This window comes from Sebastes fasciatus, chromosome 16, assembly GCF_043250625.1.
Source record: "Sebastes fasciatus isolate fSebFas1 chromosome 16, fSebFas1.pri, whole genome shotgun sequence".
Taxonomy (NCBI): domain Eukaryota; kingdom Metazoa; phylum Chordata; class Actinopteri; order Perciformes; family Sebastidae; genus Sebastes; species Sebastes fasciatus.
The window spans coordinates 27,146,780-27,171,371 of record NC_133810.1 but is presented as its reverse complement, the minus strand read 5'-3'; the positions used below and the strand labels follow the sequence as shown (position 1 = coordinate 27,171,371).

Here is a 24,592-nt window from a genome sequence, read left to right as displayed (position 1 = left end):
CTTATCAGCATGTGTCAAATATGTGTCAGGGAGAGTGAAGCAGGTGGACCCAAATGCAGGAGATCACAACAGGATCAGAAAACAGGAACTTGGAGAAAACCATTTTAATTAAATCTCCAATGCAGGCAGAACAGGCAGAACTGAAACTCTCATGACAAAACCAAGGATCCCACAAACACTGAACAGAAAACCAGGGACTTAAATACAAACTGATATGACGAGCGGATGAAGTGCAGGTGGAGAGATGGACGGAGAAGCTCAGGTGAGGGGAAATGAGGGGATTAGGCCGAGGAATGGGCAGGGAGCTGATTGGCTGGGGGAAAACACTGGGAACGAGGAAAGAGCTGATTGGTTGGGAAGAACTAACGAGGTTGATTCAGAGCAGGTGTGCAGATGGGCAAAGGAGGGAAAGCCAGTACAGGAACACAGGAGGAAAGGTTTGGAGTGTTATTTAACCTCCTTTGTGACAACCTAAATATCTCAAATTACGTTAATGCGCTGTAGAAATTAGTGGCGTTAAAACAAATTTGCGTGTTATCGTGTTAACTTTGACAGCCCTACTTTCTATATTTCCAGCTTCTGAGAGGCTCCACTGTATTCATGTGCCTTTAAACCTGCGCGTTATTTTACTGTAAAATGTCTCATAAAAAGAATATGAAAGACTACCTGACTGAACCACGAAGAAGAAGCATAATTAGACTAACCAATTTAAATTCAATTTTAGAATATAATGCTTCAATGATAAACGGCTTTGGTACCAAATTCCCCATGAGACATACTTCATAAGGAGTTCATAAAAGGTGCCACTCATAATAAAAGATGATAGGGATGATAATAAAGGATGATAAATGATTAAGTCGGGACATTCACCGTACAGTTTATGAGTTCTAATCCACATCAGTTAGAGGTAACCAGCGGACACATAGAGCTGCGTGATTCACCTGTGTCTAGCATCACACTGACAAACACAGTAATGTCACACTGACATACCTGACTCCAGTGTGTCATGTTATTGTGTCTGCTTTTAGACTTCTCGCTCAGTCTTTTGTCCTCCCATGGAATGTGCTAAGACTGGTAATTGATGTAATTTGCACGTGAGAGACTGTGAGAAATATGCGCAGCATCTTATTTGGAATTTGGAGAACATCAGAACCAGTTTGGCACTCCCACCTGAAGCACATATCAAGAGACCCAATTAGAATTCATTCTATTCTTTGTGGGGAAATGTTTTGGTTTATTCATCGGACTGCTGTTATGTATTCTGTCAGAAGTACACAGAGGAAGTTCAAGAGACTTTTGAGTTTTTCGCTTCAACCTCTGGCTACAAAGAGAATGAAAAATAGTTAAGAAGGAATAATAATTAATTTATCTTCTCTATAGAGGCTTTAAAATACAAAACCACTTCTACTAGACTGGCCTCAAAGGGGTCCCTGCAGTCAGATGAGGCGACATTAATTAATGACCTTAACTGTTCAAACAACTCGGTGAGGTTACATGGAACCGTCTCCGTATTCACTGCGTGGCTTTGTGCACATTGTAATGATAATTAAGTCATAAATGTCCTTGCCATTCATTAACCGCACAACTTGTTTTCTTAACTTGCACCGCTGCTGGTCTGGAATTGACAATTACTTATGAGATAAACAGTGGTTTTCTAAGAAAGGAATCTCTGTGTTTGTTAAGCTAATAGCGGGGAATATGTTACGTAAGCCTAACAATAGAGGCACGATGTCAGGCAGAGCTGACACTGTAGGGTATGTTTAAGTTGTTTTCCAGATACGGTTGAGTCACTTCCCTCAGATATAGATCACTGATAGCTATCGTAATTACAGTACAATGGTGAAAACAGTAATTATGAGAATTAAAAGAAATTCCTTCCGAAATATATCCTGCTTTATAAAATAAAAGGGTTGTTTTATCTGTAATACTGAAACAAGCCATTATCAGTACATTTATTGTGTTCTGTTCTCCTTATTCATAAAGGAATCTCATCTAATCTGGTAAATATTAAAGAGGACCTATTGTACTTTTGTGTTTTTGCTTTTCCTTTAGTGTGTTATATATTTTTTTGTCCATGTAAAAGGTCTGCAAAGTTACAAAGCCCAAAGTCCACACCAAAGGCAGAAACACTGCTCCTGAACTGCCTGAAACGCCTTGCTTGAAGTCCCGCCTTTTCTTCCGTGAGGTGGTGATGTCACCAAGTAACACGTTTGCATAATACCTGCCTAGCAGCTAGTTTGGCACGACCACAAACAAAGCTAGATAGAGCGGAGCTGGAGCAGAGTCCGAAGAGTTTAGTTCGGTTGACCAATCACCACAAAGTGGGCCAGCTGACCAATCACAGCAGACTGGGCTTTTCGGGAAGGAGGAGCTCAAACAGAGCGTTTCAGACAGAGGGTGACAAGAGGTGCTGCAGCACAGCCGGTATGAGAAAAGTAAAGTGTTTTTTGAACATTTAAGCATGTAAACATGTTCTAGTAGAAACCCAAAATACAAGTATGGACCTGAAAATAAACACAATAGGTCCTCTTTAAATTCTTGGATGCAATCAGAGGTGTTATAAAAAACAAACTCGGCCTCTACTACACTGAAAATGCAGCTTGAGTCCGTCACTGTCTGAAACAGTAGTCAAAGCAGACCATTGTTCTACTAAAGAGGTTATGAAAACGTTTCCTCCCCTTCGGCCCGCAGTGTAAACATCCACAGAGTGTGTCTGCTCCAGACATCCACTTCTCACTGTTAGGGCTTTCCTGCTGCACATTTGTTACATATGCACATTATTTATTTTTTTGGCCGATATCTCTGATGGCACTGCGGAGACCGCACAAACATGTGGCCTTGTGGTGTTCCACAGCATAAACACAGGGACAATGGTGGTCAGCGTAGGAATGTGACTTGCGAGGGCGGGCGACATTTTATGCATATTAAAGAACAGCATATCAATCACACCTTTCTATTCATTCCACCTCTGACTAACTACCTGTTCCACAGAGACATTTAAGGTGTTCCAGACCGCAAAATTAGCTGCATCCTCTTCAGATTGAGTTATGAATGATTAAGCTTTTCCGATCAAGACTGTTCTCACCGCCTGCACTTGAGAGTTTTGGGTGTGACCTGGCGTCTGTGAAGACTTATTGTTAGTCACAGTTTGTTTGTCCTCCCTGCAGTGTCTCGAAATAGACGGAACACATTTATTTTCTTGTCATTGAATTCATTCTTGCTAATGAAGCCAAACCTATGTGACACCATACTGCCCGTCATGCTGCATTCATCACATTCAGTATTCACTCACCTTGTTTTCTTAGTCATTTCTTGGGTATTTCTTCCCTGTTCTCATCCTTGTTGTACTACTTGTAAAGTCAAGCATTATAAGCATTATTTTATTTCAAAGAAAACATACCGGTTCCCTCAAAATGAGTTGCACTTGGGGGAGGAAATCACTGTTTCCAAGAATGACATATTTCTTTATTTGTAGGTTTACAGCTGTCACAGAAGACTGACAGGAGAACAGTGGGGTGGTTTTATAGCCAGTCTTTATAGTGACAGGGCATTTCCTGGGAGCAGATGAGCCTCCATAAAGGTTACATGCGGTCTCAGTAACAGAGTGTGTTTTATATAATGCGGATTATACTGTGCCGTATGTGCAAAGTCTGCTAATATAAACAGTGTAACATTGGATTCATTGCATCAAAATGACACCATGGAAGATTCCTTTTGATTTTTGTCAAATGAAAAGAACCAGGTGTCTCCTTTGTGAATCACTGTGCCCTGTAATCCTTACAATAACATGTTTTATCGACAGTTTGCAAGGCCTTTATGACATGTCTATGCCTATTTATAATATTTTATTCCCTTGTAGATCTATAAATTAGGTCAAAGAGAACTAGACAACCTCTCTCGATCCAAATCTGTAGCACAGCACGGTTGTCGGTGCCGACTCTGATTAGAAAGAATTTGATTAAAGAGGAAATGCAGCAACCCGTTTCTGTGGAAGAAGGGTGTACCTGTTTTTGCCTAAAATAAACAACCTGTCAACATTCCTCTATGCCTCTTGTCAAATACAGAAAGCATCTCTTTGTGACAGCAATTCATCATCTTTTTATTCCGTCGGTTCAAAGCAGCGTCTTGACAAATTGTTTATCTGACACGTGTCCCGTTGGGTCGCTCAGTCGACAGCACTTGCACATGTTCTCACGAGATTAAAACTAAAAATAGTATTATAGACGTTTGTTTTGTTTTCAATTGTTCATCAAGGAGTTGAGAGAGATGGTGTTTTCATTTTCTCCTTAACTTCTTCTTTGCTTACTGAGGCTTTTGTGGTGATTTTGGCAGTCCCTGTGGAAAAAAACGGGTAGTGGTTAGAACGCAGTCAGCAAACTGGGGAAACTCTCACGAGATTGTGATGGTTAGGCATTGACCTTGAATAGTTAAGGTTAGGATAGGTCGTCAGGCAGTGTGTCTCGTGAGACTTTTTGCAGATCTCAGATCAGATTTTGCGGGTTCCCTTCTAGACACGACCAAAAATGTGGTAGTGTTTCCGAGCACCGGGAGTCCCTTTAGAAAACCTCTCATTTTAATGCAGCAGGGTCTGACAGTCTGCCTCGCGCCGTGTTGGTTCTGGTTCTCCCGTACCTCCCTTCCTCCTAGGAAGAGCCGCTGCTGCCATGGCGCGGAGCTCTCCACCTCCTGCCAAAGCTCCGACCGTTGGTCAAAGGCGGCAGTGAAGCCTATATAGAAATAGCCAATCTTCTTACTGGTGGTCTCGTTTACTTATGTAGGTCATATAGAAGCATCAGTATTAAACTGAGACTGTTTCATAACCAGCTAAAAGCTCCACACAGTGACTTTAACTCCACCAATCATGCAAGATATTACAGCAATTTTAACATAAGGCTCCCTTCCCTTGCTGAGAAAGCAGTCAGGTTAATAAGCAGCAAGGTTAACACTAAATAAGTGTGTGCACACACTCAGGACCTGACTCCATTCTAATGCTGACGCTGCTAAGAGGTGATAATGAGCCTTAAGAAAAGGGCGTAGCTTATCAAAAAAATCACAAAATTACATGAAATGAGACACAGTGATGTGTGGTCCTGCTAATGACTTCAAGTAGGCCACTTAATGATGTGAGGATATGTATATTTGACAGGCTGCTAAACAGTGAGAGTAATGATCTCCGGGCCCCTGGCTTTTAAAACCCACGTGGAAGCAGCTGGTGGTGTCTGATTGTGAACCTCTCCCACATCTTATCTTCAGTTTGCACTGCAGAACACCCTGCTCTCTCAGTGTGTGTACTGTGTGTGTGTGTGTGTGTGTGTGTGTGTGTGTGTGTGTGTGTGTGTGTGTGTGTGTGTGTGTGTGTGTGTGTGTGTGTATGGTTTCCCCAGCAGTGCTGTGGCTGCAGGGTGAGCTGGTAAAGCTCTTTAGAGAGCCGGACCCACACTGAGCAGTCATCAGTGTCATTTAGCATTACACAACAGACCTGCAGCACTTAGCCACATAAATGATCATGATGGAGGCTGCAGAAAGAGAGAGGAGGAGGAGGAGGGGGAGGAGGAGGAGGAGGAGGAGGAGGATGGAGACGCAGGCAAAGAGAGGCAGAGATGGAACAGGACAGTAGTGAGGCTGAGAGGTGGAGAGGTGGGAGAGAGATTCACTATCTGTAATGAGCAGATCAAGTAATCCCAGCACCTGAGAAAACCCAAACTGTAATTGATTCATTCATTAATAATAACTCAAATTAGGTTTAAATTAGATTTTAGATTACATTTCACTTTCTGAAATGAGATTTTTTTTTTGTTCTTTGTCAAAATGACACAGTGAGGTCACGCTGCAGAATACGTGTGTTTTACCATCATGGGTGTTTCTTGTGTAAAATATTACATTGATTTTATTGATATTTACCTACGCCAAGGCCAACTATACGACCGCGAGGTGGTAATTCTAGTTTAATTTGTCAGGTTATAAAATGAGCCAGTGGTGTTGACGCCATGTATTAGAATTTATTGAATAACAAAATGTGGTAATCACTGGCACCATGATTGCACTATATTTCTTGAAGCAATGTGAGTACAGTGCAGAATATCTATTGTTTGCAGCTTTATGAAAATGAGTTTACTCACAGAAGTGCTCTTAATGTGAAATGATCCCAGCATCTTATGCTATTGGATGTGTTTTTGTGTTCATGGTGTTGCTGCTTTTATAGCTTTTGCCACATTTTGTTTCAACGTGAAGTCCTTTTCTTTTTTTTATAATGGAAACAGAAAGACTGCAAAACATTACAGCATCAGTATTAAAACCACACTGCACATAGCACTAACAACAAAATAAAAGAAAAAAGAAAGAAATAGAAAAGATAGAGAAAAAGAAATTAAAGCACGGGCTGATTGGTTATTGTTAAATGTGGTACAGTGCATAACCTGCAACAATGTAATGTAACATGATTGCAATATTACACATTTTTTTGGGTAACTTCCACAAAACATGTCTATAAAAAAGACAAATCTTTCCTTTTTTTTAATCATACCCTAATATCACATGTTGAAAACTACAGTCCTGCTATAATCTGATGATTGTCCCTTGGCCTCAGCAGCTGTGGGACTGCCTGTGCCTTATATAACACCCCCCTCTCCTCCCTTTTCTCTCTCCTCTCCTCCCTTCCTCTCCTGTATGTTTATGCTGATGATGTGTCAAAACACTCCAGCCTACCTCCCCAGCTCCCCTCGCCGCTGTCAACAGTAACATCTCTGCCCTTTCCCCTCTGCAAAGATGCAAAACTCGGTCTGAGAGCATTACAAATTCAGCTGTGTTTGGGACGGACCTCCTCATAAATATTGACTAAAAGCCCTGAGAACGAGGCCTCTAGATGTCCAGTCAGCAGCGGGGCAATTAGAGGAGTACACTTTAAGGCACTTGTGTTGCTTTCACTGGCGCATGAGTCTGGTTGTAAGAAATTAAGATGGAGGAATTATTTATGGCCACACGGCCACCACGGTCCTCTGGCGCTGCTGTGTGATATATCGCTATTAATCTCCTCGCTTCTGGTCGGTGTCATTGTAATTCCAGCAGTGGTACATTAAAGTATGACTTCCACTTTTTTGATTTCTCTGATCCCAACAAACTGACAACATGTAATCCTATCTCTCTTTCAAGAGCTACTGTATTTGGACACTGTAATCTTCCCCCTGTCAGGCACTACATTTGTACAACTCCTCTCCTCTCTTTTCACAAACTGAACATCACCTTTCTCCCGGTGCTGTATCATCTGTATTTAATCTTCTTTTGCCAGTTTTCTTGTAGTAAGTGTAGTTGAAGTATAATGGAGTCCTAATTGGTTGGAGTTGAATAGAGGTGTCCTCTGGCAGTCCTTCACTCTGTCTCTGGCTGACTGGTATCACACAGTCAATCTGGACAGGTCTTGGCTTTATAAGTGCACATAAAAGCTGAAATAGTCTCAGTCCAGTTGGAATTTGAGTTATTTTTTTTGGGGGGGTCTGTCAAAGTTAACGCGATAATAACACATTAACGCAAATTTGTTTTAATGCCACTAATTTCTTTAACGCATTAACGCAACTTGCGATGTTTGTAGCGGGCTCAGTTTTAAAGCTAGAGTGAAGGTACTGGTATTATATGACACTAGAAAACCTAATGGCTCCATTGGTACTGACCATGTCAGACTAGCTCGTCGCGAAGGAGGCTTAAAAACGCTCCAAACTTAACAACATTTTGGTGAGGAAAAACTGCCATGTCCATTTTCAAAGGAGTCCCTTGATCTCTGACCTCAAGATATGTGAATGAAAATGGGTTCTATGGGTACCCACGAGTCTCCCCTTTACAGACATGCACACTTTATGATAATCACATGCAGTTTGGGGCAAGTCATAGTCAAGTCAGCACACTGACACACTGACAGCTGTTGTTGCCTGTTGGGTTGCAGTTTACCATGTTATGATTGGAGCATATTCTTTGTGCTAAATGCAGTACCTGTGAGGGTTTCTGGACAATATCTGTCATTGTTTTGTGTTGTTAATTGATTTCCAATAATAAATGTATACAAAGATTTGCAAAAAGCAGCATATTTGCCCACTCCCATGTTGATAAGAGTATTAAATATTTGACAAATCTCCCTTTAAGGTACATTTAGAACAGATAAAAAATGTGCGATCGCGATTAAATATGGACAATCATGCGATTAATCGTGATTAAATATTTGAATCGATGACACATGATACTGTGAATAGCATAATCCATGTAATACCAAGACTGAAAGACATATATTTGCATCAGTAACAGTCATTTTCTGTCACTACATCCAAAGTAACATTTTCTCTCCTCCTCTCTCCTTCCGCAGTCTTCATCTGCAGCTTCATGGTGGCGGCTCCCATCTTTGGTTACCTTGGCGACCGCTTCAACAGAAAGGTCATCCTGAGCTGTGGCATTTTCTTCTGGTCCATTGTTACCCTGTCGAGCTCCTTCATCAGCAAAGAGGTACGACATCGCATCATACGTTGTGACGGAAAGGACGAGCAGCATGAGAGCTCCAGCGTTATTCTATTAGGCCGCCGTCCCGCTGACGAGCTAATTATTCTGTTATGATCTGGATATGCTTGATGTTAAGGCTGGAGAAAAAAAATGACACGCTTGTTAAATCAGACACCCGCTTTGACTTTGTAGACATTCTTTATGTCTCAATCCCTCCCTCTCTCTTTCTCTCTCACTGGCCACCAGCCAATCAACTAATGAAGGCCCATGCCTCAGACTTGTCTCAATTACAATGCTTTAGAAGATAAGACTCTGTTGTTTCACTGCCCCCTTGACAAGAGGATTTAGATTTGATATCTCTAAAAGCCCCTGTGTGCTGGGCGGTGTTGGGTGCATTAAACCAGAGATGCTCAAAGTGCGGTCTGGGGACCCCTTAAGGGTCTGTTGCACTCTGCCAGGGAGTCCATGAAAAATTTTCAGATTCATTCATTTATACATAGACTGCATAAAATATGAACATTGTCTCTGTGTCTTTGATACAGCATGATGTTCATTTAGTAAATTATGGTCCCATTTAGAGTCAAATAGACCATAAAGCAGGGGATGCTTTAGGGCGGGGCTACCTTGTGATGTGACAGGTTGCTACCACGGCGTTGTCCAGTCTGGGAGGTGTCCGTGCTTTTGTCTTATACAACTTTAACCCTTTCACAGTGTGTTTTCAGTGTATGAAAGTTAATGATAACCTTTTCGGTTTGCATCATTGAGCATTCGGCTGCTTAGCTCCCCCCTCTTGTCGCTTCTGGCAGTCCATCTCTATGGAGATTGACTCAGTTTTTGGCACTTCCGTGTTAATTTCTCAGCACCAGAGGTTTGACGCATGTTCATAGATTACATGCTAATCTAATAAATCTATAACTCTTAGAATCTGCAAATATGCTTAATATATGTCTAATGTCTTTCTAATATATTTCTCTTGTATTGTTCTTTCACATAACTGAGAGGGGATCCACGGTATATTCTCTATTTTGTAAGGGGTTCTTGGCTGAAAAAAGATTGCATTAGACAATAACATTATTCTAGGGGGCGGGGGAGGGGTGTCCCGCTGAGAGTAGCCATCACATTACAGTGAAAGGCTCTCTATATGTGTGCGGAGGTGTGTAGGCAGACCCCATTATACAGTCTTGATGGACAGTCGTAATAAAAATCAAACAAACTGACAATCTGAAGACGCTCGACTGGCAGATATACGTGGCATCAAAAGTTACATTAGTTAAATTTATGCAGCATGTGGCATGTCTGCATCATGGAGTTGCGCAGTGTCGTCTCTCCAGTGAGTAAGCTCGCCGAAGCTCTTCAGCCCAGAGCTGCGGAAGGGAGTGACAGCTCAGAGATGTCTCAGGAGGGCGTCCTTTGACTTTAATGCCCTTTTGACTCGTCTGCTTGGAGACAAGATGGCATCCATTTGACTAAGCAGGAAGTACATTCAGGCTGCTTATGGCTAAAATGAAATTAAGGGCCTCTTCGCCTCTGACAAACGCCACAAAGGCCGGTGATTGCTGATGAGGAGATGGGTAGTGATGCTCAGCACCTGCAGTCCTTTGCCCCCCCAAACTTTAACTTTGCCATCAAGACATGTCCCTGAGTGTGCCAATCAAATGAGACAAGAGTAGATGGCTCTTATGTAATAGCTCCAGGTCGCTGTCGCCATGAGAGATGAAAGACATGACATGCTGAAATGTTAATGACCACTTACAACTGAGTCCTATCATTTAAGACACTCTGGGGCATTTTGGATGGATTTGCAGCGGATACAGAGTTCAGATCTTATGTAACGGAAATTTGCCTTTTTTTCTGCATGAGCACAACAGATTACCGTCGTAAAATGATCACTTGTAGGACATTTGATATTTGAAACACATTAGGGGCCGTCTATTTATAATGTTATCCAATGGAAAGCATGACTCATTTCATTCACTTTGATCTGGTGAATATTAAGAGGGTGAGACAAGGATAATGACAGCTGAACTATTGTTGTAATAGAGCCTGGCTGCACTGATTCATGGATTTTTTTTTCTTTCACGATTGTCATTTTTATAGCTGTAATATTTTTTTATCGGAACACTAAAGTAAAAAGTGGATGAAAAAAATGGGTATAAATTATAGCATTTTATTACAAAGTATCTTCTTGAATGCACTGAAGTGATGATATCTAGAAGATTTTACCTTTCTAAAGTCAAAGTAACATTATCAAATGTTCCAATTGACACAGAGCATAAAATCATAGTTGAGATTTGCCTAAATGTGTTCTAAGCTAATAGTTAGTGCAAATGTTAGCATGCTAAAACACTGAAATAAGAACACATTCTGCTCAACATCAACACGCTGGCATTGTCATTGTGAGCACTTTTACAGCAGCATGCTGTCATTAATATTTAACTCAAAGCACCACTGTGTGCATGTACAGCCTCGCAGAGCCGGTAGCATGGCAGTACACTCTTTAGGTCGATTTTTCTAAACCTTCTTTATTCTCTTTTATCCCATCATACTGTAGTTTTCAATCTGCTTTTACAACCTAATTTTTGTGGCGCTTCCCGGGCGTTTGCTGTGTTTTGTTGTTGTCACTGCTACCAGCATCTCTGATCCAAGTGGTGATGATAGTCTGGTGACCACACAAACAAAAAGCACTACCATTATGATCCCACTAAACGTCACTACGGGCCATTTAAAAGAAGAAAATAGACCGACTGTAAAGCATTCCAAACAATGTGACAAAGATGTACGGCAGAGAGAGCTCAGCTGTGATCAATCATGAACAGCTCACATATAACACAGGCAGAAAAAGAACCGTTTAAGGCAACTTGAAAATAATATGGATGAATACCACAGCAAAGATCTTTTTTTTAATACATCCCTTAAGTGTCATCTTAAAGTGAGGTATGTGTGTGGTGAAATCTCCAGAGACGGCTGTGTGTATGACCCCGTGACATGATGTCACATCCAACAGCATGAAGCCCGCAGTGTCGGCTGAGAGCTCGGGTCAGCAGGGATCACCGCCTTAGCTCTGCCTCTGCTACCTACACTACAGCCCCGTCATTAATCTCTTTTCACTGTAACCTTATCACGCTCTCACACACACACACACCACACTCTTCAAATTATTAGGGCCCACAATGCAAACACATAATGTAATGAAATGTGTTGTAAGAAAAGAAACAGTAATTTCACTGCAACGTTAACAAATTGCACAAATTCTACATGCAGCTAATACTACTCATGGGACTGGTGGACACTATGCAAATTAGTGGCCAATATTTGCAGTTTGCGGCATTTTAGTGTGTGTGTATTGGGGGGGGGGGACCAGATTTCTTTGTAGCTTCACAAGCAGACACGGGAGTCCGTATCCAGCGAGTAGTGGTTGCCATGGAAACAGTTAACAATCCAGCTGCCTACACAGGTGCCCACGCCAGCATGCATGCTCCTATTAAAGCCTTTTAAAGTATTCATCTTTTCATTTCTCCAGTTTATTACGTCTGATGGAAGATAATATGCCTTGGTAATTTAATATGGCTACGTCGGATTAAACACATAAAAATGATGCAGACGTGATAGCATTTCACAATTTCATTAAAGTAAAACAATCTATTTGGTTGATCAAGGCCCAACCTTTCGCACCAAGTGCAACAAAATCTCAACATTTAAATCAATGTGATGGGATTGAGCTTGTGAGAGACCACACTTGTCATTAATGAAGAAATCTGCCTTAGAACACATGAATCAGTACCGAATCAGTAAACTTTAGGGGCTGTAAGCCTGATTGTAACGACGATATAGACATTTACAGACCTGCTAAGTAAGTATCTTAGGTCTAAATGTAGAGTTAGACTGTTTCTGCTCTGAGGATTTGGTGAAAAAGATATATGACAAAGATAAATGGTTGTTGGGTTGATATTGTGCTCTGACACGGAGATAACAAAACTCATATTTCTTTTTCCTTTTTCTCTCTCTGCAGTATTACTGGCTGTTTGTGCTCTCCAGAGGACTGGTGGGTATCGGAGAATCCAGCTACTCCTCCATCTCTCCCACCATCATAGGAGACCTGTTCACGAACAACAGCCGCACCATGATGCTCTCTGTCTTCTACCTGGCCATCCCCCTGGGAAGGTAAGAGCCAGACAGATCCTGTATTCTCGAAGCAGACACCGAGCAACAACAAGCTGTCTGTTCTATTTGGGGATAAGCTTGGTTATTTCATCCAATTCAGCCGGTTCTTCACATGTTAAATCCAATGGTGCAAATGAAGAATTAGCATAGATAATTGAAATTATCCTCACATAGAGAATGTCAGGCTCGCTCATCTGGCTCTTTTTTTTTCAAGAGGCAGCCACACAAAGAGCCCAGACCCTCTGCAGAAAGAAAAGCAGAACTTACAATTGGCTGTGTGTGAGTCTTTTTCGGGGATGTGGCGTGGGGGTGTGAGAGTAGGCGGTATTATTAAGCTCAAATCTCCAGCCTTTTCAGTTCATTCAATCAGAAAAAGGGCCGCGGGGAGAAAACAAACAAAGCCAAGTAATAAAAGATGAATGTACCGGTGGATGCTGCGCGGGAGCCACTTGAGGTTTATCGTCATGTACAGCGCTTAACAGCATGACTGTGCCTGAGCTGCCGCATGCTGCGCTGTTTTCCAGCTTCTGCGTGCACAATCACACACAAGGAAATGCTTAAGTAGTAAAGGGGAAATGTGCTGCATTCTCTGTACACCGTAAACATTAGAATTACAATGAATTTATATATAACGTGTCACTTAAGGAGGACTTATTATGCTTTTTCCCTTTCCTTTAGTAGTTTTTGTGCATGTAAAAGGTGTGCAAAGTTACAAAGCCCAAATATTATTTATTATTATGTCATGTTTTATTGTTCATTAAATGATGATTTAAGGTCCTTGATTCCTGATTAATTCTTCTAAAGGGAACCTTTTTGTGGCAGTTTTTATGGGCATTTCTAGTGTCTTATAAGTCCAACTAACTAAAGATATACATTAAAGGGGACCTATTATGCTTTTGTGCTTTTTCCCATTTCCTTTAATGTGTTATATAGTTTTGTGTGCATGTAAAAGGGCTGCAGAGTTACAAAGTCTAAAGTCCACACAAAAGGGAGTTACTCTCCCCCACAGAAACACTGCTCCTGAACTGCTTGAGACGCCTCGCTTGAATTCCGCCTTCTCTTCTGTAACGTGGTGATGTCATCAAGTAACACATTTGCATAATACCTGTCTAGCGGCTAGTTTAGCACACTCTCAAACAAAGCTAGTTAGAGCGGAGCTGGAGCAGCGTCCGAAGAGTTTGGTTGTTCGGTTGAGTTGACCAATCAGTGCAGAGGGTTTCATACAGAGAAAAATTAAGCTTAAAAATACAAGTACGCACCTGAGAATACACATTTTCAATGGCAGATTGGCGACAGTTGGACAAATGAGGAAAGGAAAGTCTAAACTGGTCTCTAGGTGGTTGTGTTATGAGCTGCCAGAATGTTTGGGTCACAGTAAACTGCCCAGCAACACAGACAATAGAAGGTGAAAGAGTGGGCCTCGGTAAAGTGCAGTCAAACATCCTATCCAGTCTCCCGCTTGTTTGTCTCTACTGAGGTTGTTATGACCGTTTCCAGGAAATGACCTCAGGAATTAGACGGGGTTCACAGGAAATAGACTCCCCTACGCTCCCTTTTCCCCCCCGTAATTTAAACTGAGACAGGTTTGTTTCCGTGCGACGCCACCGGTGTTTGATGTGAACATGTTTTTCATGCTCGAGTTTTATTGTTGGTGTTGAACTTTCCAAACACTCTCTGGGTGGACTCTGATAAGATTAGCTGTTAGTCACTCACTGGAAATATCATATGCTGTCTGAGCCCGTTTATACTGCGCTGTTATTTTTGGAGAACTAATCATGGAAGCACAAGCATAGACCGTTTCCCCCTTTGCTCTGTATGTGTGTGTGTGAGTATGTGTGTATAACACCAGTTAAACATGTTTTGGCCCTTTAGCAGCCAACGCTGATAAGAACCCACTGGCTACATTTGATCATCAATCTATTGCTATTCTAATGGAAAACACCATCTCTTGGCCAGAGGCTCCAAACATGCAGACAAACAAGAAGCGACTAATTCTAGTGAAGAGGCTTATCAAAGAAATAGAAATAACTCAGATGGGTGACAAATGAAAGGGAAAGAACAACAAATGTCTTAGTAAGGTATTGGGCCACTTAGAACACCTTCAGCATAAGTAAAAATAAAAGTAGCAAATCACATTTGAGAAGCTGGAACCAGCAAACACTTGTCATTATTTTGCTTGAAAAATGACAGATGATTAATTGTTTATCAGACTAGTTCAGGTCATAGTGATCACTATCAAATATCAAAGACTAATCCTCAATAATCTTTATTTACTACTGCATTACTGTGTTGAAGATAACGCTCACATACTTAGCCATCAGTCTTCCGTGGCTCATTCCTTGAGTTCACTATTTGAATCCTCTTTGTCCTTTAAATGCTGATGCTATCTAGCAGCAGAGGCTTATCACAGCACACGCTTTGCCCCTTTTATCTGATCTGATCTGATCTAGCAACATTTCCCTCTAAGCATTTCGCTGTTATTTCCTTTTATGACAAACAAAACACTCTTTAACTCAAGTAAATTCAATTACACTGTGACAACACACAGCCTCCGTCCTTCACAGACAGCCATGTTAGTGCTGGGTCGTGGGCAGTAACTTTGCACCTGCATTTTGTGACTAGGCGCACAAATCACACTTCCACAAATAGACCAGCTAGCCAAGTTGCTACCGGTGCTTTGATCAGTTACACTGTCATAAGCTCTCCATGTCAAGTACCCAAACACTCAACGCGGCAGACAAACAGGATGTGTGTAGCGTAGGCGTACCCGGGACACTGACTCATATACTTGATATATAACGTGCACCGATGGACCTCAGTGGAGCTGGTTCAGATTAATGTATATGATGGTTTGTGTCTTTCTGTCTCTCTGCAGTGGGTTGGGATACATCCTGGGCTCCAGCGCTAAGGTGGCTGCAGGAGACTGGCACTGGGCACTAAGGGTAAGGGCATCATCATCCTCCAACACTGCACACAAACATGCACACAAAGACAGATGAGCCCCTCCTGCAGGGCTTGGTGGTGAGGCCTGTCAGTGTCTTGGATCTGGGGTCAGAGGGGTCGGTGGTGGCAGAAGCACCGAGGGCGGGGCACACACGGCTGAACAGGCGGTCCAGGCCCTGACATTGTAGGGAAGTGACAGAGCAGAGAGCGCTGAAGGCAAAACAACTCTCACATATGTCCACATCAGCATCATCTCAGAACCCTTTTTCAAAAATGTTTCTAAAACTTTTAACATCAAACGCACTCAACATCTTCTAATATGTTTTCAAGTTAAAAGGCCGCGTGTCGAAGTGGTTCAGTTCTGATCCGATGGCTGCGGCGAGGAAAGTGGATTTCTATTAAAGATCAAGGCTGATGCTAGCTTTTTCTTTCGCAGACGCTGTAAACACATTTATCTTTCATTACACTTTACCCACTGGGGGTCGTCTCAGGTGAAGCAGGATCAATGTCGGCCCCGGCGAAATAACAAGGTGTCGGGTTCCTCAACCTGTTTTTAGTGTCTTTTTCGGTGCAGGAACTCATTGAAACATAGCATAATGTTTCATTTGTTAGCTGCAGGGAGAGGTTGCTGGGGGTAAATTTTTTGTCCTGCCCAGGATGCAGTACTAAATGCATGTTCCAGGTACTTTCAGGGGTGCTAGCTATGCTGTGGACCTTAAACGGAGATTTGTCAAGTATTTAATACTCTGATCAACATGGGAGTGGGTAAATATGCTTGCTTTATGCGAATGTATGTATATATTTATTATTGGAAATCAATTAGAAACCCAGAATCCCTCACAGGTACTGCATTTAGTATAAAAAAAATATGCTAAACATGGCAAACTGCAGCCCAACAGGCAACAACAGCTGTCAGTGTGTCAGTGTGCTGACTTGACTATGACTTGCCCCAAACTGCATGTGATTGTAATAAAGTGGGCATGTCTGTAAAGGGGAGACTCTTGGGTACCCATAGAACCCATTTTCATTCACATATCTTAAAGTCAGAAGTCAAGGCACCCCTTTGAAAATGGTAATGCTAGTTTTTCCTCGCCAAAATTTTGCCTAAGCTTAGAGTGCTATTTAGCCTCCAACCTATTTAGCTGCAACCTAAAAATTGCGTTGTGTTAATGCGTTAAAGAAACAAATTAGTGTTAACGTGTTATTATCGCGTTAACTTTGACAGCTCTAGTCATTACATCACAGCAGCCACAGAACAATAACCACCAGCTTGCTGTTGCATCTGCAACAGCCATAATGTCTTCTTTTAAACAAAGGAGAATAATGCAAGAAGCATGGAAGGGAAAAGATGCCCTGACAGGCATTTGAGGAGAAGATGTTGTTCAGTAATAAATTAAAATGTGCACCAGATCAGGCAGTAAGCCTCTGCAGGGCAGTTTGACCGAACACAAAGACACATTTGTTTCCAAGTACTGGCTCGCAAAATACCTCACAGGTACTCCAAGAACATTATGCTGGATCGCTTTTAATTAAAGGCTGATTTCAGCTCTCAAGAGAAATTTATCTGTAGAAATTTGCTGAGATGTCCCACCATGATAGGGTTTTGCTACAATAAAAAAAATCCTGACTTTACAGCTTTTTGCAGTAGCACACTTACAGCGTACTTAGGAGCAGATACGGGTGTTAAATCAGGATCATAAATCACTGTTGTCATAGCACTTTTTTTACTGGGACTCCAATGAGTGCTTGAGACAAAACGTTTAGAAGTCAACAGCTCTATAAGGCATACCAGCAGTAAGGGAGAGGACCAATGAAAGACCTAACAGGACTCCCCAGGAGCTGCCGACTTCAGGGTCAGCTTTTAAAATCCCTGAAATTATGACCTGACTCTTCTTATGAACCGGCTGACATTTTAAAGGAAGACATTAACCATCCTCTCAGCATGTCGTGGTGGAAGAGATTCCTGGATGTGACAGCTCACTGAGTTCGAGGAAACAGGACGTGCATTTCTTCTTGTCTTCGTGGAGCATTAAAAAATAAAAAAAACACACAAAGAGCGGGGGCAGTTTGTTCCACAGCAGACACAATGACATTCCAATAAAACAATCTCAAAGCCAATTAATCACCGGTGTGGCATGCAGAGGAAAACAAATACCCGAGACATGAAACGGGTTCTGTGGAACAGTATCCTGCTTTAAAGGAAAAACACACGGCAGCGCTTCCGTTTGTTTTTGCCCGGCGCGTTCCAGCTACCTTCCTTGTTTATCGAAAATGTGGACGATAAGGAACGGAGGGGACGCATGGAAATAAAGAGCAGGAGAGGGCAGTAGCTAATTCGTTTGATTGCCAACCGTGCATACAGGAAGTGTCTAATGGGCCCAGAGGGAGTCAAAGTCAGAGGTCACAGACTCCTGCGGTCTTGTTGAATAATGATGAGGGGACTTGAGTGCAAAACTTGCGTAAAACAGAGCAAATATTTATTGTCTGTGAGCTGAGCTCTGTATCCATTATTCTGCCTCTGGCTGAAAGCATATTGAATTCTGATGTAGATGTCGATCCAATTAAAGCTGCTCCACACAAGCAGAAGAAAATTGCAATATAGGAAATTAAATGATCAGTGTTGGTGTAATCCTCACACCTTTGAGACCATAACCACTGCGTTGAGACACATTATCAGCTTCGTTATGAGCCACTTCAGACTCAAGATTACTCCCTCAATGAATACCTCACTCACACACATATACACACATCCCTGTACTTCTATCTTAGTGGGGACACTCATTGACATAATGCTTTACAAAGCCCCTAATCTTAACCTCAACCATCATAACTAAATGCCTGACCCCAAACCTAACCTAAACCTAATTCTAACATGAACCTTCAAACCAAGTCTGAACCCCTTTGTAGAAGCGTGGACTGGGCCAAAAGGTCCTCACTTTCCACTTGGTCCCCACAAATATACATATACAAGTACACACAAACACACACGCCTTTCACAGCTGTACCACGGTAGGCCTGTTTATGCATATAAATGGCTTTTATAAGCTACAAAATATAATATGATGAATTTCCCCTGACAGACGAAATTGGTTTTGCTTTTGTGAGCAATTTGTATTAGTCCCCCACACACCCCATCCTGCCTTTTGTCTCACACGCGTGCACAAACATGCTACCGCCTCATAACCCACAAAAGATGACACTGAACATGATAGCAGATGTGCACTTGGGGGGGCTTCACCTTGGTGCAGCGCTCACAAAGCAGCTCTCAAAGCCCAAAAGCTCTTTTAGAGTCTTGTATGCTTATTCACATTAACACACACACACACACACACACACACACACACACACACACACACACAGTGCCAACAGAGTAAGCAGAGGGAATGTTCTTGGCTCCAGAGGGCTTGTATAGGATGTCAGGCGTATCGGCAAACACAGTGACCGTCCATTCACATTGTAAACACACTGTTCTTTGTCCTGCATCTCATGTCCGCACCCCCCTCCTCCAAACCACTCGCACTTTGAATATCACGTCCGTGTGATGTGTTAACATGATCCGAGGCCTCATACTGTAGGTCTTTCTTGCCCCTCCCCCCCCCCGATAGGTGTCTCCAGCTTTGGGGATCACCGCGGGAACCCTGATCCTGGTCTTCGTGCCCGAGCCAAAGAGAGGCAGCGCCGACCAGATGGGACGCATCAAGACCATCAAGACCTCCTGGCTGTGTGACATGAAGGCGCTCGCCAAGAAGTAAGGAGCTCCCATTAGATTCAGAGAATAAACCAGATTTACCTAATCAGTGATTAGTATAACCCTCAAAATCACCTAGAGCCATGCACGACAACATCACCTTGAGCTGTAGCAAATTGTAATGTGCATTTTTCAGTTTTCTTTTGTTTTATAGACCAAACTATTAATCGAGAAACTAACTGGCAAACTGATAGATAACCATCCTAGAGCCTGAGACACAAACATACACACACTTATTCACTGCCATTTAGCCTATAGTAGCCATCAGAGGCATGGGAATGTCTACACAAGACACAGTGAACTAGTATCATTCACTCACCACCTCTCTGCAACGCTGCTGAACTGTGAAGGGAGCTTTGCATCCATGACACTGGAGGCCCTTGTTATTATACGACCTGCGGGCTGCATTTCTTTAAGAAATGTTATAAATTCTATACTGTGATGTAGCGATGCAGGTTTATGGGAACTATTTTAGGAGAGCAACCACATGTTCATCCCCCCGCACAGTGTGACTTTCAGCTGCTACACAGTCTTCCACATTTACAACCAATGGAAAGTGTTATTAAATAGTGTTATTTTCGTCTCCTTCATAAAAATGTCGACCTCATATCATTTCTGTTTATTTACCACCAGAGCTAAAGTTAAAATTATAGACAACAAGACAGACAAAACATCTATAACACACCTTAATACTAACATAAAAAAGTTGAGAAATAAAGGAAATTGATAAATAGGATAGTAAATGAAAAATTAATAAAAAGAAAAAAGTAAATAAATAAAATACTAATACTAATAATTTAAAAATATGTAAATTAAATTAAATTAAATAGATTAAAATAAAAAAAAGCTACTCATAGATTACTGTAGTGGGTGTATCAAAAAATTTTAAGAAGGGGTGCCAGTCCTTTTAATGTTTCAGAGCTGTTTTCATGCTAATATTGTCCAACCTCCCAAACTCCTTTTGTATTCCTTGATTATATGTTTGCAGTTGTTATCAAATTTTTACAAAGAGAGCGACAGAGCAAGTGAGATTGTGTGACAGAAAACGGTAGCTTGTTTGCCTTTCATAAGCTGAGATAATCACCTGTTTGATTTTGTGTTTCTTCGTGGCTCAGTCGGAGCTACGTGTTCTCCTCCCTGGCATCCTCATCGGTGTCTTTTGCCACGGGGGCGTTTGGCATATGGATTCCTCAGTACCTGGCCAGAGCCCAGGTGGTGCAGAAGACGGCAGAGGCCTGCACAAAAGACATCTGCAGTAGCACAGACAGGTGAGAGGTTAATGACTAAAGTAGAGTGCAGCTTTTGAAGTCACTGGTGTGATGGGAAACCTTGTAAAAGAGAAAGATACCAGCATCCTTTGTGTTCAAAGCTGGATGAACTGTACTGAACATCTATTTATATTGGAAGCGTTTGCACCATTTCTGTAAGGACTAAAAACTTGCACGACGTATATTTGAAATCCCGTCTCTGCTCTCCCGTCTAGCCTAATCTTCGGGGCGATCACCTGCGTCACGGGCCTGTTAGGCGTGGTCATCGGGGCGGCCACCACGCGCCTGTGCCGCCAGAGGACGGAGCGAGCCGACCCGCTCGTGTGCGCCGTCAGCATGCTGGGCTCGGCCATCTTCATCTGCCTCATCTTCGTGGTGGCCAAGAAGAGCATCGCAGGAGCCTACGTAAGAGTCACTTCCTGTAACTCCTTTGTATATATTGTGTCCGTGGCAGACTATTTCCAAGAATCAGCAGGTCCTCAGTGAACAATGTCCCTCTCACAAAGAGCGATTAAGTTAATTATGGGTTGACCGTAGGGGCTGAGAATTAAAAGGGAAAGTCTGGTAACCAATCTAACAAGAGAAGACATAGTAAAAGCTTATCGGGTGGGGTTAATGTTTGAATCAGGAATAAAGCAGTCACCTTGCCTGATGCTAGTTCCTTTCCGGCCCAGAGGCAGCGAGTGGGTGTTGCTCCTCATAATGAATAGCCTTAATTGCAGGTTAGATGGAGATGGCCTCAGGAGCCGTTGCAGGTAGCCGAGGCTCATACCTCGTCAGGCCAAACGCTCAGAGTCTCAGGCGAATGCCCAGAGAGCTTGTGTGTCTAATTGGCTTGTGAAGCAGGAAAAGGGTGCAACTTAACAACATCACTGCCCTGAAACAATGCAGCGCTCCGGGCTGTTGGACACACCGAGCACACATTTCTCACTCTTATCTGAGACAAAGGAATAGGAACTGACTCTCAACAACTTGGCCGGTAATAAAGCTGAAAAGATGGAAAATATTTCCCATGCGTGTCTGGGAACATAACAAACAAGCCTTCCATATCCTAAATGTGTGACCTTGGTCGACCTTGGCATGTTTAACCTCTAATTTAAGAGGTGTGTTAATCTGTTTTTATGTTCAGGATGATAAGCAACAGGATTGGACAATGACTGCTTTAATAAAACTGCAATAACAATCAATCAACAAAGAATTAAAGAATAACCTTATTAATTAAATGCTCCATATACTGTTTTCAACAGTATCTAAACAAAGTAGTTACTGAGTGAAAAATAATTGTGGTGATTTTGATTTAATGAATTAAATTTATATGAACTTCAGTGAGGTCAAAGGCACATGATTAACTATAGACAATAATGCGATTAATCCCTATTAATTATATTAATCGATTGACAGCTCTGATTTTGTTGTATGAAAACATACAACAGTAATAGTAGTTCAACCATAACGGGGCGTAACTTCAAACATGTGTCTTCACCTCTTCTCAGACTACTCTACTGTACAATATTAAATCATCGTACAGTACAGCAGCAGTTGTAAGTGATCAGCTCCGGTTTCATGGCGAAAGCGTTGACAGATGTGTCGTGTTATGAGGCGTGACGTGGCCGTAACGATTGACCTCTCGCAGCTGTTGTCTCGTCAACACATCTGAGGAAAGGCTGGGCTCCTCTCTTCTGAGGGGCAACATTTCGGTCACGGTGTCTGGTTCGCAGCTCTCAGAACATGACTTGTCTACAGCTCCTCTGTCTGTCAGACTCCTTCTGTAGCTCTCTGTGCTGTACTGTAGGTCTGGCAGAAGGGTTATTCGCCAGCAGGAAACACACATCAACCGGCCGTGTTAAACCGTGCCAGGCGAAACCAGCCAATACAGACACACAAGATTCCACTGCAACCAAATCCCTCTGGGTCTGATTTTAAGAAAGTGGCCAAACAGCAACACCAGCTGCTTCATACAGTAGCCTGCATGTACATATAGTACGCTATACGTCAAGTCATGTTATTTAAAGTTGACGTTTTCTGTTCCACCCATCCAGTTGTAGGTCATAAATTCAAATCTGGCAGCTGGATCTAAACTTAAAGTGAAGTGTTAAAACGTTTCCACATTGAATATACAAGAATAAACAAACCTTATCATCCGGTGCTGTTTTTCAGCTCGTAGGCTAAATACTCTGAACCAAAATGAAGGCCTGCACCTCCTCGTATAATTGGGCCACAGCATAATAACATGTTTTTAAACCACGGCAACCAAAGCACTTTTATTCCCAAAGACACACAGTAGCAATATCCGCAACCTCCTCTTTTGGCTTCGTGTCTGGTTACCAGTGTTTTGTGCAAGTGGAAATTGGCTGATCCTAATTAACACCACTAAATGGGCAACTATTTTCTTTGTTTCTGCTATATTTAGGTTTGCATCTTTATAGGAGAGACACTGCTTTTCCTGAACTGGGCCATAACGGCAGACATTTTAATGGTAAGTACTGGGAACCTATATTTATCCACTGGGTCACTGGAAATTCCTGTAACGAACGGCGGTCGTCCAATTAGACACAGTTTTGTGAAATGTGTGAGTGGACTACAGTCTGGGTGGGGCTGACAAATGGAGGGGGAGCCCGCTCTCTGATGGATGTTTTGGTATCTAAAAGTGACGGTCGGGAGAGCCAAATGAGATTAGACTTTCAGTAAAGTGGGTGTACCAACCAGTACCTTAATTTATAATGAGGTCAGAGACTGTGGTCAGTATGTAGAGACAGAGATAGACATTTTTACAGTGACTGACAGGTCAGCCCGGGGTGTTCTGACCCAATGAGGTGGGCTCTGCGTACATAATTGAAGAGTTGTTTTAACATGGCTGAGTGAATCTTTCCACCTCTGTCTCTTCACCATCTAACTGTATTTTTCTCTCTCTCTGTATGTGCAGTTTGTCGTTATCCCCACAAGGAGAGCAACGGCGGTCGCCTTTCAGAGCTTCACCTCTCATCTCCTGGGTGACGCAGGAAGTCCGTACCTGATAGGCCTGGTAAGACTCTTCCAGAAGTTGTGTGAGGGGGGTGGGGGGGGGATGTATTTCTAGTTTTTTTTCGATTGCTAACACACTAAAATGACACATAAAGCACAATTATTGAAACTCAGTGAGCAAAACCTCAGCTTAAGTTTCCAAAGTTTCTCGTGCCACCTGGCCGAACACCTAATTGCTTGATTGTCAACTCATTAATCACGATGTAGGCACTATAAAAAGACCACAAGTGAGTACCTCTTTACAAGTCCAATGGAAGTCAACATCGCAGCGAGGCCTGTTTTTAAAAACGTGTATTAGCAATTGAAAAAAAACTGTAATTCATGCTTTCTTTTTTTGTCTCCACAAATGTTTTTTCTGTGTTTATGAACTATATTCTATTTAGAATATGTTGTGTTCTGATTTTCACTGCAACATTTGGAAATGCATGGATGTACTGAACAATTTTTACAATGTGGAGAGAAATAAGTATTTTCAGCATGTGTGCAGTGCAACACACTGTTCTCTGACAATGTCTCTGAAAAAAATCAAACCCAGACTATATCATTAGAAAAGTAGAAATGTTTTAGATTGAGCACAGCAGTGTGTAACTGGCTCAAACAGAATCAGATCATAAGAACCATGTGTGCCGTACGGCGACAAACTTGCATTTTTAGAAATGATTGTAAAGTTTTGAATGAAGTGTTTCATTTTGCAAAAGATCCGAGGTGATTGTGTGAAGTGTTTTGACAAAATGAGCCCTCAAAATTGTGCTTAAGCGATCGTAAAAAAAAACTGTCAAATTTGCCCGACAGGTCGTAAATATCAGCTGGAACGTGTCATCTTCACTGTTTCTGTGAGCGCCCCATTCATATTATACACAACCTGTATTCAGATACCAGTTCAGCTCTTGCTTTAAGTGGGCCAGTGCAAAGTGCGGTACAAGAGGAGCTTTTAGCGCACGTCTCAGGAGGGCCGGCGAACACAGTTGTGATT

General features: G+C 42.2%; 1 protein-coding gene across 3 annotated transcripts in view; it reads left to right on the top strand.

Annotated features, from left to right (window-relative positions):
* Positions 1-24,592, top strand: part of spns2 (SPNS lysolipid transporter 2, sphingosine-1-phosphate) — an 85,750-nt gene that overhangs the window by 45,130 nt on the left and 16,028 nt on the right. For all 3 annotated transcript variants that reach the window (XM_074611520.1, XM_074611521.1, XM_074611522.1), the window contains 8 exons: positions 8,348-8,484; positions 12,488-12,639; positions 15,515-15,581; positions 19,188-19,330; positions 20,446-20,598; positions 20,814-21,003; positions 23,009-23,074; positions 23,522-23,620. In XM_074611520.1, the coding sequence (XP_074467621.1) occupies positions 8,348-8,484; positions 12,488-12,639; positions 15,515-15,581; positions 19,188-19,330; positions 20,446-20,598; positions 20,814-21,003; positions 23,009-23,074; positions 23,522-23,620 (1,007 nt within the window). The remainder of the gene's footprint in view (positions 1-8,347; positions 8,485-12,487; positions 12,640-15,514; positions 15,582-19,187; positions 19,331-20,445; positions 20,599-20,813; positions 21,004-23,008; positions 23,075-23,521; positions 23,621-24,592) is intronic.